The sequence below is a fragment of the Peromyscus leucopus genome, chromosome 5 (genome assembly GCF_004664715.2).
Source record: "Peromyscus leucopus breed LL Stock chromosome 5, UCI_PerLeu_2.1, whole genome shotgun sequence".
Classification (NCBI taxonomy): Eukaryota; Metazoa; Chordata; class Mammalia; order Rodentia; family Cricetidae; genus Peromyscus; species Peromyscus leucopus.
In genome coordinates this window covers 33616764-33634307 of record NC_051067.1, presented here as the reverse complement: position 1 = coordinate 33634307, position 17544 = coordinate 33616764, and the positions used below count along the sequence as shown (strand labels likewise).

At 43.7% G+C, this 17544-nt stretch overlaps 2 protein-coding genes across 5 annotated transcripts in view; both read right to left on the bottom strand.

Moving 5' to 3' along the window:
* Positions 1-17544, bottom strand: part of E2f3 (E2F transcription factor 3) — an 82754-nt gene continuing 65210 nt past the window's right edge. For 2 of the 4 annotated variants that reach the window (XM_028880962.1, XM_028880980.2), the window contains exons 2-7: positions 14692-14803; positions 13156-13375; positions 11367-11525; positions 7081-7195; positions 4880-5015; positions 1-3578 (exon numbers count right to left, since the gene is read on the bottom strand). In XM_028880962.1, coding sequence (XP_028736795.1) covers positions 3316-3578; positions 4880-5015; positions 7081-7195; positions 11367-11525; positions 13156-13375; positions 14692-14803 — 1005 coding nt within the window. In that variant the 3' untranslated portion in view covers positions 1-3315. The remainder of the gene's footprint in view (positions 3579-4879; positions 5016-7080; positions 7196-11366; positions 11526-13155; positions 13376-14691; positions 14804-17544) is intronic. The other 2 variants (XM_028880972.2, XM_028880989.2) reach the window with 1 other exon arrangement.
* Positions 3901-4873, bottom strand: LOC114701062 (40S ribosomal protein S28-like). Its single transcript, XM_037205850.1, has one exon. It carries the CDS (start codon positions 4751-4753, stop codon positions 4562-4564), a length of 192 nt encoding a protein of 63 aa, XP_037061745.1. The 5' UTR covers positions 4754-4873; the 3' UTR covers positions 3901-4561.

The following is a 17544-nucleotide window of genomic DNA, read 5'->3' as shown; positions in this document are numbered from 1 at the left end:
TGAACTCTTAAAAAAATCATTTTATTGACCCTTTACCATACAAAATTTATTCAAATTACATCCATTTGAAGTGGTAAGATCACAGCTAGAACAGGTCACCCTGTAACAAATCTATTTACAAAATCCATCATAAAAGCTTTTTTTGTTTGTTTGTCTATTTTTACATTATATTACATTATTTATTTATTTTTTTTAACTAGCATACAACACAAAGCTAAACTGATTAGTAGTTTGCGTACTCCCAATGTTGGGAGAAACACTTCCTTTTTACAAAAGCATGTACCCCGTAGGAAAGACATTCCCACACCCTGCCAACTGCCACCCCACTTCTTCCACAAGGCATCTTCCTTCAGATCCCTTCTCATCCACACAACTTGTCGTGCACACACTTGGATTCTTACTTTGTTTTTCCTGAAAGCTAAAGCTTTAAATACTGCGATTCTATTTACAGACAGAGCTACACGTACAACAAAAAGGCAAACAAGAGTCACAGGCGCAGCAACAACAACAACAACAACAAAACAAAAAACAAAAACCAAGGCAACAGTCTTAAAAAATTACAAACCAGCTAGAAAATATTCTGGCAGTGTTTACAAATGAATTGCTATCTCTGTACAAAACTGGTAAATAATGGCAATGTGAGCGGACTGTATCGGCTTAAATAAAACTGCTATGTACACAAACACACGCCTAACACTGTTTGACAGCTCATGTGTTGCCCTTTATACAGTTTAATTCTCTGAGGCTCACGCCGTCACCATTCACACGCTTGCAATGTTCAGCCATTCCACATGTGAGCTTTTAGTAGCAGCAACTTAATGGTACCAGGGAACCTGCATTCTCAGGACTTAAAGTAACAAAAATACTGTAGTACTCGCCTACTTTGTGTGCCAGATATTATGAGCAAAGAAAATGCCTCAACACAAACAGAAAACAGTATGGATGTCTCCTCTACATAAGCCAGTTAAGCCCATTAACTGGAAAAGTCTTATTATGCGTGAAAGAACTCTTGAAGACTTATTAGTATTCCTTTCAATTCTTAAAACAATAAATACGGTATTACAATACGAATAGTTTCAACAAGAAAAGTCAACCAAACACACAACAACCTAGAGCCAGGTGAGTTTAGTCATTGGACTTTGGGGAAAGAAACCCAGCTCTATGCAGCTGGCCAAGAGAATTACACACAGCCAGAAGCAGAGGCAGCTAACCAGATGAGATAAATATAGGACATGGGGGAAAAGCTTGGCATAAATGGTTCCCCATACAGGAAAAAACCCCACAGTGCATTTCCAGTAGGCACTTAACACGAAGCTCCCCCTCCCTCCTCCACCCCAGGGCTTCAGCTCGGACCACACGGATTATTCTGTACCAAGTCCAGAGTGTGTGAGGGGAGGAGGCCGGGGCTGGAGGCTGAAGAAGAGAGAGGAAGATAGTCTGCACCTTTGATTTTTTTTTCTTCCCAAACATACACCACGCATACCCACACACAGAGTTTAAAGTGCCGGTGTCTTCTGTCTCCACCCCACCACCACCACTTTGCATATTGTGGAAATCTATCTAGAGTAAACTGGCCAGGGTTCTTGTGGTTTAGTAAAATGATTTCCCAAGGGATATTTTCAACTCGATTAAATGTGTATGAGTTGAGTGCCTACTATGAGCCTCCCGCCGTGGGCCAGGCACATAGCATTTCAAACTGTTCAGCTGGAGGTTAGTTTTCATGACTAACTCATTTCCGCAGCCCTTAGCATCCAAGGAATGGATTTGAGGTACTATGCCATATTCAACACCAGGACATGATGGCCATCGCCATCTGCCAGTGGGAACGCTATTCTTGGAAGTAACTGGAAGGATGGTAGCTGACATAAAGCCTCCAGTTTGGGACACCATTCCTGAGGAGTAACGAGGGAGTTGCCCTGGCATTCTATCACTGCATTTCCTATCTCCTGCCTTCCCTTAACCCAACTCGCCCACTCACAATGGGAGGGGTGAGTGGGTTCTGGCCGGAACTGGTCTACCCCCTGACACGGTGGGAGTTCCTCGTTCCAACATAAGGAAGTGTCCCTGATAGAATGCCACTCACACGATGGGATGTCGTTCTCCCTAGGGCCTCTCCACCTGACCCCATCCTGAGAAGTGGTCTCCCTGAGTGTGGCATCAGAGCCCTTTCCCCGGTCGCAGGGGCCCGGGAAGCCCAAGGATGGAGGGATCCATGCCTGCTGCTCCATGGGACAGCTGTATCATCTGGCCCGAGGTCCACCCTGGGGGCCGCTCGAGTCAGTGAGCTCCAGAGCTGTTCTCGCTCCAAGCTTCCCTCCTGGGAAAGGAAGCAAGACAGAGGATGTTTCTTGCAGAGGCTGGTGGACCTTAGGTCACACAGGTTTAGATGCTTTGATTAGTAGAGGGTCTCTCCCTCTGCTAAAGGAACAGGAATTTGCAAAAACCGCTTTAAGGTAAACAATTCAATTGAAATGGTTGATGGGTGCCACAGGAATGCTTCAATGGCAGCTAGAAAAATAAAACTTCTAAAACAACCCACAAGGAACTCCTAAGTTGCAAGTAATTAACCGGAAACTCACAAATACGCAGGTGGGGGAAGTGGAAGTGGGTGGGGTATGGAGACAGGAAAATCCACAACAGCTTCGAGCAGCAGAACTCTCCTAGTCTCTGTATCTGCAATGAGTACTCACAAACAAGTTCTTCATCCAAAAGGCTGTGGAGGCTCTTGCAGCCTCCTGGTGGGACACACGGCCCATAGCTTACACTGAATTATGAGTAATTTAAATATTCCTAAGAGCTGAAGAAATCCGTGTCATTCCTTTGCATGACTTCAAGCTTGCATTTGTGGCAGAATTCCATTCCATGTTAGCAGACTCACAAAGACATGCATTCTGCAGAGAAGGCACGGCTTGAAATGCTGTTACGGGAGAGCGCTGTTTTCCAGTGGGCCAGGTGGCCAGACCCCATTCAACAGCCCATCCATTAGGCACAGCAAGCCAGTCCGCAAGGAAAGGAGGAAGGAGAGGAGAAAAGGGCAGGTGAGAGACACCTGATTGCACATCTTCTCACTTGCTGACTCATCAGGAAGATTTTGGAGCCTGGGACCAGGCAGGGCTTTCCCAAGGGAGCCTGCAACTGTGCGTTTAGGGAAAAAAAAAAAATTAATAATTCATTAAAATGTCAGCTTTGTTCTGAAGTTTACTTCATGATACTCTTGGAGGAAGAAGGTAGGAAGGGACAACACTGTGATACACGTTCTGATTCCATGATAAAAAAATATCGGTTTATAATAAGGACAGTTTGTACAAAGCCCAATCAACTACACATGAAGTCCTCCACGAGGGGCAGCTTTTCCAAATCATACGCATCAAAGAGATCACTGATGCCCTCTTCCTCCCCCAGGCTCAGCAGATAGTCCTCTTGGAGCAGGGGAGGCAGTAAGTTCACAAAGGGTCCTTCGAGGTTGGAAGGAATTTGGTCCTCAGTCTGCTGTAAAAGGTTGGCTGGGGAGGCCAGAGGAGAGAGGTTTGCTGTAGAAACGGAGCAGTCGCTATGTCCTGAGTTGTTAGAAGCCAAGTCTGGAAGAGGAAAAAAAGGGGGAGGCACAGTTAGGAGAAACTTAAAAAAAAAAACCACCTTTCCTGGATGAATGTGTATGTTGCTGTCCCTTAGCTCAACGGGGTGACTTGAGGACACAGATCACCATTAGGCTAACAGGCATAAAGAACACATCATTTTGCTTTGTCCTCTTCTATTTATCTTTATTTATTTATTTACTTGGGGGAAGGTTTTATGTATCTTTATATTGGAGCTGAGCTTCCAAGAGCTTTGCTTTAGTGGCAGGAAGAGAGAGAAGTGAACTTTCTTTTCTTTTCTTTCTTTCTTTCTTTCTTTCTTTCTTTCTTTCTTTCTTTCTTTCTTTCAAAGATTTATTTATTTATTATGTGTACAGTGTTCTGCCTACATGTATCCCCTGCAGGCCAGATAAGGGCACGAGACCTCATTACAGATGGTTGTCAGCCACCATGTGGTTGCTGGGTATTGAACTCAGGATCTCTGGAAGAGCAGCCAGTGCTCTTAACACCTGAGCCATCTCTCCAGCCCTGTGCGCTTTCTTGTTGTTTGCTGATCAATCATATCCTCATCGCATTGGGGAGAAAGATGAGATCGAGATTCAGACAAAGGCTTTTCTCTTCAAAACTCTTTTCATTTCCATCCCTAATGATTTCAGAAGCATCATTTGAGATGCCTGGTCAAGGTCAAGCATGGCTGATAACCCAAGACTGTCTACAGCCTCGCTCCTCCCTCTAGTCATTGTCCCTAAACACACCAGGGAAACAGTTTTCTACTTACAAGAGTCTGAAGAGTTTTCATCAGGGATGAGGGACCGTTTTTGACTAAGATCATTATTTGAGTCTACAAACTAGTAATAAACAACACCTTAAAAACTATTCTCATAACAGAAGCTTCTCTTCCACACACTCCATACAGCACAAAGGCTTTAACAGCTGCAGGTCACCCCATGGGCCAACTGGTGGACACTCAGGACCCAGCAGCAAGTTCAGCATGGGCTTAGCGCTTCTCTTTCTGACTTCAACAGGGCAAGCATGTCACCTTCTCCCATGGGGCCTTTAACATGGTGAATGATGCAAGAGCTAGTGTTGTCCATAAATTCCAGGCCCTGTGAACTGGTCCTGCCTAACACTTTGGATATTCTGGCCAATTTGATGGGTGGCATGCAATTCCTCTCCATAATAGCAGCAATCTGGCGGACCCAAGCATTTTGTTATGACTTACTCCTGGTGGCTCTGAAAGAGGATACTTCTGGACACCTTCATCTTTAAACATTGTTTCTCAAAGACAACAGTGAAATATTTACCTTTGGAAGTGGGCTTAGGGATATTCCCATTGTGGTCTTGGTTGTTTGTTTTCATGGCTCTGTGTGTTTCTATCTCTTCTGGACACAAGTAAACCTCAATGGGCCCTTGGGTACTTGCCAAATGTATTTGTAGGCTCTAGGAACACAAGCAAGAGGTCAACTCAAGGTCACTTAGAAACAAAAACAAAGCATTTCTCTCCTACAACTGAAATAGAAAGGCAATATTCATTGTTCACTTTGCTCCCTCACTCCTAGTTTGTCAGTGAGGACATTCTTCAGAGCAAGGGCCAACTAACTACTACAGCTTGGGGCCAAATCCAAGTTATCAACCATTTTTGTAAATAAAGTTTTATTGGGAAAGAGTTTCTGGCCATCCTCATCCTGTGTCTATTGCCTCTGGCTGTTTTTTGTAATATATAATAGTACAGTTTATTACTTGAATAATCTAAGAAATCATGCTGCTCACAAAATCAAAGGCAATTCCTATGTGGGGCTTTAAAAAGTTTGTTGACTCCTTCCACAAAGAAATCATTTTGGGGGGGGAGGGGAGGTGTCTAGGCATTCTTTAGATATATTATTTTCCTGCAAATTATTTAAAGGGTCTGTTAAGCATTTCAAAGAATGTATTTCCACTAAACTTATTCCCTCATGGTAAAACTTTCTAATGTTAAACTTTAATAAGCAACTTATAAACAACATTCTAAAGTGTTAGGAGCTTTAGTGAATAAGGGAATAAAGCATATTGACTTTTTAAATACTTCTATTTACCTATTTTAAAATAATCTGCTGCTTGTAAGCCACCTGGTGGCTTTAAAATCTAAGAAGATTTAAAAAATTTTTACTCATTTATTTTTATGTGTATGAGTGTTTTGCCTGTGTGTATGTCCATGCATCAGCATGTTGGTGGTCTGGGAGGCCAGAAGAGGGCATTAGATCCTCTGGGAATGGAATTACAGATGGTTGTGAGCTGCCATGTGGGTGCTGCGACTCAAACCCAGGTCCTCTGGAGGAGCAGCCAGTGCTCTTAACTACTAAGCCATCTCTCTCTAGCTCAAGATTAATTTTAATTTTATCACTTTTATTTTTAAAAATTATTCTTATTTTGTGTTTGGGTGTGTTGCCTAAATATGTCTATACACTATGTATAGACCTAGTACCTAATGAAGTATTACAGATGGTCGTGAGCTTGTAGCTCATGGCTGTGGGGAACTGAACCAGGGTCCTCTGGCAGAGCAACAAGTGTTCTTAACCACTGAACCATCTCTCTAGCCCAATATTTATTTTTATTTATAATTTTTTTTTGTGTGTGTGTGTTTGTGTCTGTGTGAGTAGAGTTTCTTATGTGTGCTTGGCTGCCAGAGGCCAAAAGTGGACATTGCATCCCCTGCAGCTGGAGTCACAGATCCTTCTACATGGGTGCTGGGAACCAGACTTGGGTCCTCTCAAAGAGTGGCCTGTGTTGTAACCACTGAGCCATCTCTCCAGCTCTGTACACTAATATTTAGAGGCCTTCCTCATCTAGGTCACAACATTATAATTTATTAAGGTAAGAAGTTTACCTTGTAAAATTTAATAGTTTAGGTATTATCTTTTAATATTCCAGGTATTTTCTTTTTGTCATAGTTCCTTTATCTTATAATTACAGCCCAGGCTGATTTTATCGAAGAGCACCTGAAAGCAATTACAAAAATGTCTGCCCTACTTAATCACACTATTCTTGTCTATTGATTACCCCAAGGTCCCGTTTAATCTTCTCAAAGTAAACATACTACAAATGATTTTTAAGAATTCTTCAAATGTTGCTAAGTCAGGGAGCTACTTTGAAAACCCCCGGAGCTCTATTCACGGTGGGAACTGTCTGTACACAAGGTAATCAAACGTAAAATTTCTCAAGTGGTTCCAATTTGATCAGAAGCACCAGCAAACAAATTGTGAAAAAGACAAGTTGAAGAGAGGCAGGACATCGAAGACTCAAAGACGGCTGTGGCCAGAACGTCCTTCTAAACTGAAACCAGACCTTCTGAGCACTGAATAAATAGGGAACTGTTGAACCTTTGAAAACTTTGGGTTAATTGAAATAAATGGGAAAGAATTGTCCAGTGCTTGGGAGGGGGCAGACTTTAACCATGAGTCAGCGATTCTTCAGGTTCGGGTGTTCTGGAATGTTTTTGTGCAGATGGACCACGTCGCTGTCTCCTTACCTCTATTGAATCAGGCACTTCAAGTCTTGTTTCTGGAGGGGCTTTCACAACTATAACAGTTTGGTCTTTAAGGCCACTAATTTTTCGAATATCTTGATATGTAACATAAGCTAACGTAAGAAGTGTTAAGGACATCTTCCGTCTATTTGCCAAAGATACAGCCATCATGAAAATGACAAAACAGAGCTGCTTTCCACCCCCATCAATGGTGTCATGGAGTGACAAGGTAAATATGCCCTCTTGCAACAGACAGGAGAGCCAACCTTGGTGGCATGAGAGGAGGAGCTAGGCTTGCCCCTTACCAAACAACCTGGAGAGCAGGCCCTGCACCTTGCCTGGGCAAAACCACCTTGCCTGGGCAAAACCGTAGAGCTGGTCCTGGTGGTGTGAGTGAGGGTGAGCTGGACCCGAGGGCATGAGAGCAGAACTGGCCCCGCTCCTTGCTGCCTGCTGCACTGGGTGAGCTAGCTGGGCAGTGCTGGAGAGCTCACCTGGGTGGTGATGATGAGGGAAAGCTGGCAGGCTGACCAACCAAGCTACCACCCAGGCCCAGAACCAGGAATATGAGGTAGCCCATCCCAACATCCACCTCATCTGTGAACCTCTAGAGCATGCATGGGAAGAGGCTAGACCTGCAGATCCAAAGCTACAGGATCTCCATAACACAGGACAACAACAGGATATCCAAGAAGAGGCCCAGTGAGGGCCCAGTATTGACAGTGTAGCAGAAACCGGGGGCCTCGAACCAGGCCAATGACTCGTTGCAATGAACACTTACAAATAAAAATGTATAGACTAAAGGGTGCACTGTGTGACTCACTGGGTCACATTACAGCTTCTATGCCGAGATTTTTGTTTGTTTGTTTGGTTTGGTTTTTTTTGGGGGGGAGGAAGTTGCAAGGACAGAGGGCAGAAGCGAGGACACAGGGAGATGAATGGTATTGGGATGCAGGATGTGAAATCCACAAAGAATCAATTAAAAAAAAAAAAGAAAATGACAAAACAGACACACAGAAAAGTTAAAGTTATCTATTATTTTATGACTTAAAAGAATAGGTATGTCTTCCTTTTTGGATCCTCAAATAAATGGATTCCCCCATGGCTCTTCTGGTTGATGTTCTCAAGAATAAAAAAAAAAAATCTATATTTTATCCTGCCAATCTTGTATACTAGTATTCCATGAATTCCAGTGAAGTGCCCGTCAATCAAACTGACTGACAGACAGTCCTAACTTTGGGGGTGGGGTGGGAGAGTAAGATTTACTAATCAAAATTTTTTGAGACAACAGCTACTTCTGTGTGCTATCAGCAAGTGTCAGCAGCAACCAAATGAATGAATAAACACAAATTCATTGGTGGAAGCACGGAGTCTACTGCTCAGGCAACAGCATGTTTACTCAAGTGCACCTGGGCTGGTGTGATTACATACTGCCTAGACATCAGCGCATCATCATTTCCGTTAGAAAAATTACCCTTGTTATTATTAACACTGTGAACATTTCCGGTTCCCAAGGAGGTGAGCAGCTCCCAGGTGCTCTGCAACTCAATGAAATTAAGATACAATGACTTAGCAAAAGAGAATAAATTAGCATTTCATGACTCTGGGTAGTTACTTCCCAGTTCTGAACAACTCCTTTAAGTGTCCTGGAAGCCAACCATAAAAGGATATCATGGCAGGGCATGGTACTTACTGTGTAACAAAAGCAGTCACACAAGCTCAAGAGACAGACATTTAGCAGCAGAGAAAACAGGTTCAAGGCTTTCTCTTGATAACAAACACATATAACGTAACATGTTTTTAGTCAAGTGTAAAAAATTACTTATTATTATTGTGTATGTCTGTGTGTGTGCAAGCACACATCATGGCAAGTGTGGTAGTGGGCCGACAACTTCCAAGTCAGGTTCTCTTCTTCCACCAGGGGTTTTACAGATTAAAGTCAGGTCATCAGTCAGGCTTGTGTAGTAAGCATTTTTATCCATTGAGAGAGACATTACTTGCCCTTTAAAGACTTGTATTTGACTGTGTATAGGTATGTGCACCGTGTGTATGCCTGATGTCTGTGGAAGTCACAACTGTTGTATTTATTTGTTTTTGTTTTTTGTTTTTTTGAAAGACAGGGTCTCACTATGTAGCCTTCACTGGCCTCAAACTCAAGAGATCTGCCTTCCTTTGTCTCCCGAGTGCTGGACTTAAAGGTGTGTGCCATCTGTCAGTTTTTAAAATATGAAGGAATGGACACACACACTCTCTCTCTCTCTCTCTCTCTCTCTCTCTCTCTCTCTCTCATCTCTCTCTCATTCACTTGTGTTTGCCTGTACCACAGACTGTCTTCTCCAAATCTCAGTGGTTATGACAGGAGTAAGCATGGCGCTCTTGGAAGATTCTAGGCTTTAGGTCACCACTTACCAAAGAAGCCAATGGGGGCCTTGAGAATAGGAGATTAACTGATAACCAGGATTTTAACCTTCAGCCCACTGTCAAAAAGCTATGTGACAAGAGCTTACTAAAATAAAACTCATCTACAATTATTCAATATGCTGCAGGAAGGAAAATTTCAACACATCTGTGAACAAGCTGTACCAGACTGGGAACTGAATGGAGGCCTGAGATAAATTTCATAAATACGTTCTCTAATCTTACAGACTTAAAAGTGCTTCTGATGTGGCTCCCTCCCAAATCTGTTTCTTGCGTTAGTGGCCCCCCCTTCAAGGAAACTTCTTTTAGAACGAAAGCCTCAGAGAAAGTCAATGGGAGACAACATTGTCAGCCACATGTTCAGGACAGCTGTCAATCACGTTTAACCACAGGGCTTTTCCACAATGGAGTTCTAACTAAACAATGAATTAAATAGCCCTACTATCGATTTCTTTTACAAAATTTGCCATTATCTGTTTATTTGGTATGTGAGTGAGTGGGTAGGTGTGCCACAGTGCACGTGACAGTTGAGTTCTGAAGTCAGGACAACTTGCCGAGTCAGTTCTCTCCTCCTCCTAGGCGGGTCCCAGGGATCGAGTTCAGGTCTGCAGGCTTGCAGGCAAGCCCCTTGACCTATTCAGCCATCCCATTCATTTATTCATTTAAAGACAGTCTTCATTGTTCAGCCCTGGCTGGCCTGGAACCTGTTATGTAGAACAGGTTGGCCTTAAACTCACAAAGATCTGCCTGCCGGCCTCTGCCTCCTGAAAGCTGGGATTACTGGAGGGCACCACCATACCAGGCTCTTTTTATTCTTAAAATTTTATTTATTTAATTTTTTTGAGACTAGGTAGACAGGACATACTCACTATGTAGTTTTAGCTGGTCTGGAACTCATTATGTAGACAGGGCTGGTCTGAACTTCACCGGCCTCTGCCTCCCAAATGCTGACATTAAAGGCATACATATGGCACCACACCTTGCTTTTTCTTTTTTTGTAAAGTCAAGATCTCATGTAGACTATGCTGGCCTCAATCTCCCTAGGTAGGCATGGACAACCTTGGATTCTTGATCTTTCTGTCTTGTTTGAGACAGGACCTCATGTACCTTAGATTAACTTTAAACTTGCTATGGAGCTCAGGCTGGCTTTGAACTCCTGATAATCCTGTCTTTGTCTTTCAAATGCTGATATCACAGGTATGCACTAACATACCTGACTTTAAAAGTGTAATTTCTCCTTTTCTGTTTTGTTTTTTCTCTCTCTTGAGACAGGGTCTTACTATTGTAGTCAGGTGACTGTGAACCCAGGACTCAGTGTCTCCACTGCCAGGATTACAGGCTGTCCCACCACGCCCAGCTACAATATACTCAGTGGTATTTCTATTCTCAAAAGTAGCCCAATCAGACAGATTCAGCAAATCCCAGTTGCTACAATGTCTGATGAAAAGAAAATAGAAAGCGAGAACCCCAACAGTGACAGCTAACACCCACCAAAAATCTGGGAAGCCGAAGGCAAACCTGCCTAGTGTTGTCATTAATATTAATACTGACACCTTCCGCTATCTTTTAATAGTGTGTTCTTACGATGTGAGCATATCTATACGTTCCAACCACACATGAGTAAAATGCTTTAAATAATGGTTCACACCTGGCTTTCAACACTGATAATGATACCATAGTCCAGAGGTACCTTATTAAGAACGCCGTCCTTCGAGGCAAAGCTAAGTGGACACACACAGACACAGACGACACACACACACCATGTTTACATGAAACCAGAGTAACATCTATCTATCTACCTCGTGAACAAGGTAGTCTGTCAGCTCTGGAAACACTACAAAGGCTCTAACCACCAGCACCACAAAGGATATCTTTGATTCTCTGAATCCTCGGTTAACAGTTTGAGGTCCAGGGTGCAGCTTTGGATCAGTTCGTCTAATTTCTTCTCTTCCTGACTGAGCTCGGTCACTTCTTTGGACAGGCCTTGACACTGGGCCAGCATGCCCCCATCCTCAGACAGACTGCAGCCCCTAGAACCCAAGCACAGATTCTTTATGGCGCTTTACAGGATCCAAAGGGTGGAAAGAAAAATCATTGGGGTCAACAACCCCCACCCCCACATCATTGAAGGTCATGTTTGTTAGCCAAGGGTTAGATTAGAGCTTTATAAAGACATTTGTCATAAATACTGTCATGCACTTTACACACACCAAAGAAATCAGGTGAAAACAGTAATTTTCTCAGGGTCCTTTTCCTAAGGGGGAAAAAAAAGCATGTTTGTTCAGAAGTCTCAAATTCTGAGGGCGGGAAAAAAAAACCCCAGCCACCTGGTTCCCATCACCATCACCTAATCCATGCATCCCTGGGGGCATACCAAACAGGTGTGTCAGGCATCTGCCAGAACAAAGACCCGCAGTCAACAGGTTTCTCTAAGGCATAGGTCAAAGCGAGTCCCTGAGCTGTCCCCAATTCCAAACACACACACACACAGTTCCTTTTAAAAAGGCACTCAATTGTTTTCAACACTGGGGATTGAACTCGGAGTTTTCTTTAATGCATGCTAGGCAAGTGCTCTACCACTAAGTTACATCCTCAGCCCTTGACTGCATTTAGACGGTTTCTTTTCACTTATTCCGAGTATGTAGATACACCATACCATGTTGGGAGTATGGAGGCCAGGGGAGAATTCTGTAGAGTTGGTTCTCTCCTGCTTTAATGGCCATATGTTTCAGGGATCCAATCTAAGTTGTCAGACTTCTGAAGCAACCCTTTACCAGCTGAGCTCCTTTGCCAGCCCTTATATTATTATACACATATTTTAAAAACATCCCTCAAGCAGTTTGATCCTTTTAATATGATTTTATAGTTCAATGCTGCACTTATAAAATGTCCAACTCTGTCCATGATTCACAAATGGCATTATCAAGTAGAATCAGACACAGTGGGACACATGTCTCTGCAGTAGAAACCCAGACACTGAAGTCCTGCCTTCACTGACATAAGTGTGTTAATCTATTAGAACCAGGGATGAATCTACTTCATGACCCTGTTGATTCATCTTTATCCAAAGATGACCAAAATACAGTATCAGAGACATGTGTGTGCATCAATAGATCACACATAAGCACAGACTTAAGTGCGATTGGCCAACAGCTTCCTTTACAACTGCTGAGGCCTATTGAATTCCATGATCCTCTGGATTTATGCTAATCAAATACAGACCAACAGAATCTAAACAGGAACGCCCCTCCCCCCACTAAAAGACTGGTTTTTGTTTTTTGTTTTCTTTTTTAAGATAAGGGTTTCACGTATCCTAGTCTGGCCTTGAAATCCCTTCTCACTGGAAGAAGACTTTCAATTTGTGGTTTCTGGTGTTAAACACCACACTCAGTTCATGTGGAGCTGGGGATTGAACCCTGTGCTTCATCCTTCTAGACTAACTGAGCTACATCCTCAGCCCTGACTTTCTACATACAACTTTGAGGGGGGGAGAGAAAACTGGGAGGAGGGAGGGAGGGAGGGAGGGAGGGAGGGAGGGAGAGGGACATGAAAGGGAGAGATGTATGGGTCTGAATGTGGGAGCTGAAATTAGGAGACACTGAGGCAGTCACAAAGGCCTGCTGACAGCGGGTGCTGGGGGAGGGGGTCGACCCCACTCACATCCATTGGACGTTGTTCTTGGACTTCTTCTTAATGAGGTGGATGCCTTCCAGCACGTTGGTGATGTCGTAAATCCTCCTCTTCTGCACTTTGAGCACCTCTGCTGCCTTGTTCAGATCCAGGACCCCATCAGGCGACTGGCTCAGGAGCTGAATGAACTTCTTGGTGAGCAGACCGAGTGACGTATCATACCGCGTTTTTTCTGAGGGAGATTTTGGAGCTTAAAGAAAAACAAAAACCGAACGGGTGGGGGATAGGGGGAAAGGTAAAGAAATGAAGGGTTTCTTCGCAGCTAAGCAAGCCCTCTTTCCCAAGGCAGCCGGATTAGTATCTGAAGCAAAGCTGGTGTTGTTTGGGTGAGTTACAAAAGCTACGAGACTGCTTTATCAGGGAAGGAAGAGACAATAAGGACTTCCTATGTCGGGCGATAACACTTCCTTGGACTCTGCCTGTCAGTAGTTTCTATTTGCCCTTACCCTATTTTCTGGGGCTAATGAAATACCTCACACACAGGTGGTCAAAAGTATCTGCTGAATGGATGAAAGAGTGCTGTGGCCTCAGGGAGTCTCACTCCTGAGCCAGGTGGTCCGCTTTGTCCAAAACAGGGTGTCAAACAGACCTGACCTCACTGGCCATTCAGGCACTGACTGGTGTATTATCACTCGTCCGTTCGTCTTGCAGAACAAGTCTTATTTTGATAAAGAATACCTCAAAAAATTCAAGTTCTCACCCCTCTTAAACGAAACGTGGTTATTTAGTATTGTGCTGTTCTATCGGAGCTCAGGTTGAGGCTGGACCCTTCCACATAGTCTGTGGCTACGCCATTGTGAAACCACAGGGAAAGAAGAACCAAGTCTAACATAGCTTTTGCATTAAGTGTGGAAATAGGAAATATTAGGCAGTTTATAATGTATTCATTTCTCTCTCAAATGACATGATGATAGTATTCACGGAGGCAGAAATTAGCTGTGATTTATTGTGTGTAATTACTTTTGTCTCTTTTTTCCCCCTTTCTAAGACATGGTATCGTGTATCCCAGGCTGGCCTTGAACTCCTGTAGTTGAGGATGACCTTGAACTCAGGATCCTTCCCCCTCCAATTCCCAAATGCTGGGAGTATAGGTGTATGCTACCACACTCAGTTTATGTGGTGCTGGGGACTGGACCCCGGCCTCATCATGCTAGGCAAGCACTCTACTGATTAAACTGCCCTTGTTCCTGAGCTAGAGAACGAGGCTGGCTGGGGCATCACTTACCCCACCACATCCCTCTCCACCCTTCTTGCTCTCTTAAGTCACCATTAAAAGGAGTGAAAAGTAAACGTGACTAGTTCAAAATGCAAATGCATTCAGGTACTAGAGTGACTATCGTCTTTTGCTAGGTGCCAGGAGACATTGTATTTAATTTTTTTTTGGATAGGCACAGAAAGAAATAAAGAAAACATGCCAAAATTATTCACACCTTGGCATCCCTTCCAGCCACAAGCTTTGCGAGTCCCACACCAAGGAGCACAGGGAAACAGGTAAAGCATCCTTACTTTTTGGACTATCGGGACTCCGCAGCGCAGCTCTTCCTTTGCCCTTGGGGGTTTTTAGACCATCTGAGAGGTACTGATGGCCACTCTCTCCCAGCTCCAGCCTTCGCTTTGCCTGTAATCAGAAAGTGAGACAGCTGTCACTGGTTCTGCCTGTGCCCTCCTTCTCCTCTATCCCCCGCACTGTGGCTTGTCACGCCCCGTAGTCGGGGTCTTACTCAGGTCAACCTGTCACACAAACTCCCTTCCCCTGCAGTGATCACACACCCATACATACTCAGATGGACAAAGTGACTCTTCAGCTACGGCCTAATCATTTATTTACTGACTCTCGACGTATGTGCTGGGCACAGGGCTGGCTGCTAAGAACATCTTACGCATTATGGAACTTAGGTTCACATTCGTGGGTATCCTCCAATCTGACTTGGTTGGACACTCTCTTTGTGTTCCTCAGACACTGTTTACTTATACCCTAGCAGTTACTGGTTGTTTACTTATCCACCTCTCATTTCCTTTAAGACAGACAGTTCTCATTTATCTTTGTGTCCTGGAGCTTGGCGAAGAGCCTGGGTCTGTACGTTTTCAATCACTCTTTCTATGTACATTTATCAAATGAGTGACTTAGAGGAACACAACTAGCTACAGGCTACAAATGGCCCTTCATCAAAAAAATAAACATTCCAAATACACCATCAGGAGCTACAACCAGTGGCACTTTCTCTAGCTTATCGTTAAATCTGGCAAGTGAGAAGCCGTCACATACGATTTTATCTTATTTTTCACTTCACTTAATATCTGTCTAACATCTTTTATACACTGTGAACTGCAGTTAGGAACCATGGTAAGCAAGATGGATAAGAATGTCTTCCTTGCCAGGGTACGACTATGATGGGTGTTTAAAGCAAGGTGTCTTCAACTAGCCAGCCAGTAGGACAATGTGTACCAAGCTCCCTATAGGGTAGCTTCTTCTAGTGAGATTTGCAACTTCAGGTTAACTGCCTATTGTTGTGGAATATTAGTTTAAGATGTGTTACATTCATTTATGCTGGGGAATGTTTGTTTAATGATGCAAAGATGTGTTGCATTTTTTTTTATTTTGCATTTATTTAACTCTGTGAAGCTGTGTTACTCTGCCTGCCTAAAACACCTGATTGGTCTAATAAAGAGCTGAATGGCCAATAGCTAGGCAGGAAAGAGATAGGCAGGGCTGCCAGGTAGAAAGAATAAATAGGAGGAGAAACCTAGGCTTGCAAAAAAGAGCAAGGAGAGAAAAGGAGGAGAGAATGCCAGGGGCCAGCCACCCAGTCACACAGCCAGCCATGGAGTAAGAAGGAAAGAAAGACATAGGATAAAGAAAGGTAAAAAGCCCTGAGGCAAAATATAGTCAAAGAGAAACAGGATAATTGAAGTTAGAAAAGCTGGCTAGAAACAAGTAAAGGTAAGGCCAGGCATTCATAAGTAAGAATAAGGCTCCAAGTATTTATTTGGGAACTGGGTGGTGGGCCCCCAAAGAGAACTACAGCCTATGACTTGGGAAACAGGTAATGGACCAGAAGATGATGGTTATTTGGCTTACTGAAAAGTTTCTGGCTAACCCAGTCCATAGCTGTAGCCACTGGCCACCAGGTTATACCAATCTACACACTCTACAAGTCTGATATACACATTGGATTCCAAATATATAAAAAAAGTAAAATAGCCTATGAATTTTGTGTGGATGGAAGCCAGAAGACATCCTTGGGTGTTGTTCCTCAGGTGCTACCCATATTGATTTTTTTAAAAGATAGGTTCTTTTATTGGTCTGGAATTTGTACATCAGGCTAGACTAGCTGGCCAGTGAGCTCCACGAATCCACTTGTCTCCATCTCCCCCGTGCTGGTGTTACAAGATGCTCAGGCCATCATAGGCACAAGCTTTTTACCAACCAAGCTACCTCCCCCAGCACAACAGCTCACTAATTTTGATACTGATTATGTTAAAAAGAAACTTTGGCTTTATAAAATATTGAGTATTATGCAGCTTGCGTGTGTGCACATTATCTTTCTATTGTACAGGGTTAAGCTAAGCATTCATCGAATGGTCCAGGAAGGACAATTCAGCAATTTGCTTTCCTGACTTCATTTCCTGCTCCCAACGCTCCTGCCCAATCCATGTGTGTTGCATAGTTTTTTGGTTTCCCTGGCCAATGTTCCGCCTCTGAACAACCAGCCTTTCCCCTTCGGAGCCTGAGTGCATTTGAATACACCTGGGTCTGTCGAGTTGCTGTGCTGTCTCCTGGCCCACCCCCACAGCAAACAGGTTGCATGGCATAAGGCTACGGCTTGGGGAGAAAGGGACAACTTTGAAGAATTTTTGTGGAACGACAAGCAAGGAGTTGTAGACTTGGAAACAGGGATGGAGAAAGGAGACTGACTTGGCTCGTGCAGCAGGAGCAATAGCTGGTCTTCTGCTTTAGCCAATAAAATCTTTTTATTGAAAGCACTTTGGGTTGAAACACTGAGAGTGTGCTATAAGCACCAGGGAAGTGAGGATGGGCTAGGGTGCAACGGGCAGCTGCAGGGTCCTAGTAGAATGTAAAATGGCAAGGTGTGTGTGTGAATGATATCTTGTGGCTATTACGATGCTGTTACAGATAGAAGCCTTACTTTGAGGCTAGAACAACCTGAAAGTAAGCCACTGTGTTCTGGTCCTGTTATCTCGGTGAAAAGCAATCCAAAGAGTTCAGATAATTGGCTCCTTCTCCCAAGGCAAAGTCAACCGAAGGCAAAGCTGGAAGGTTGGGATCCAGGGCTCCTAGGCCTGGAATCTACGCTCTCCTTAAGTCAAAAATCTATCCTCTGGCCAGCAGCCTAGGTC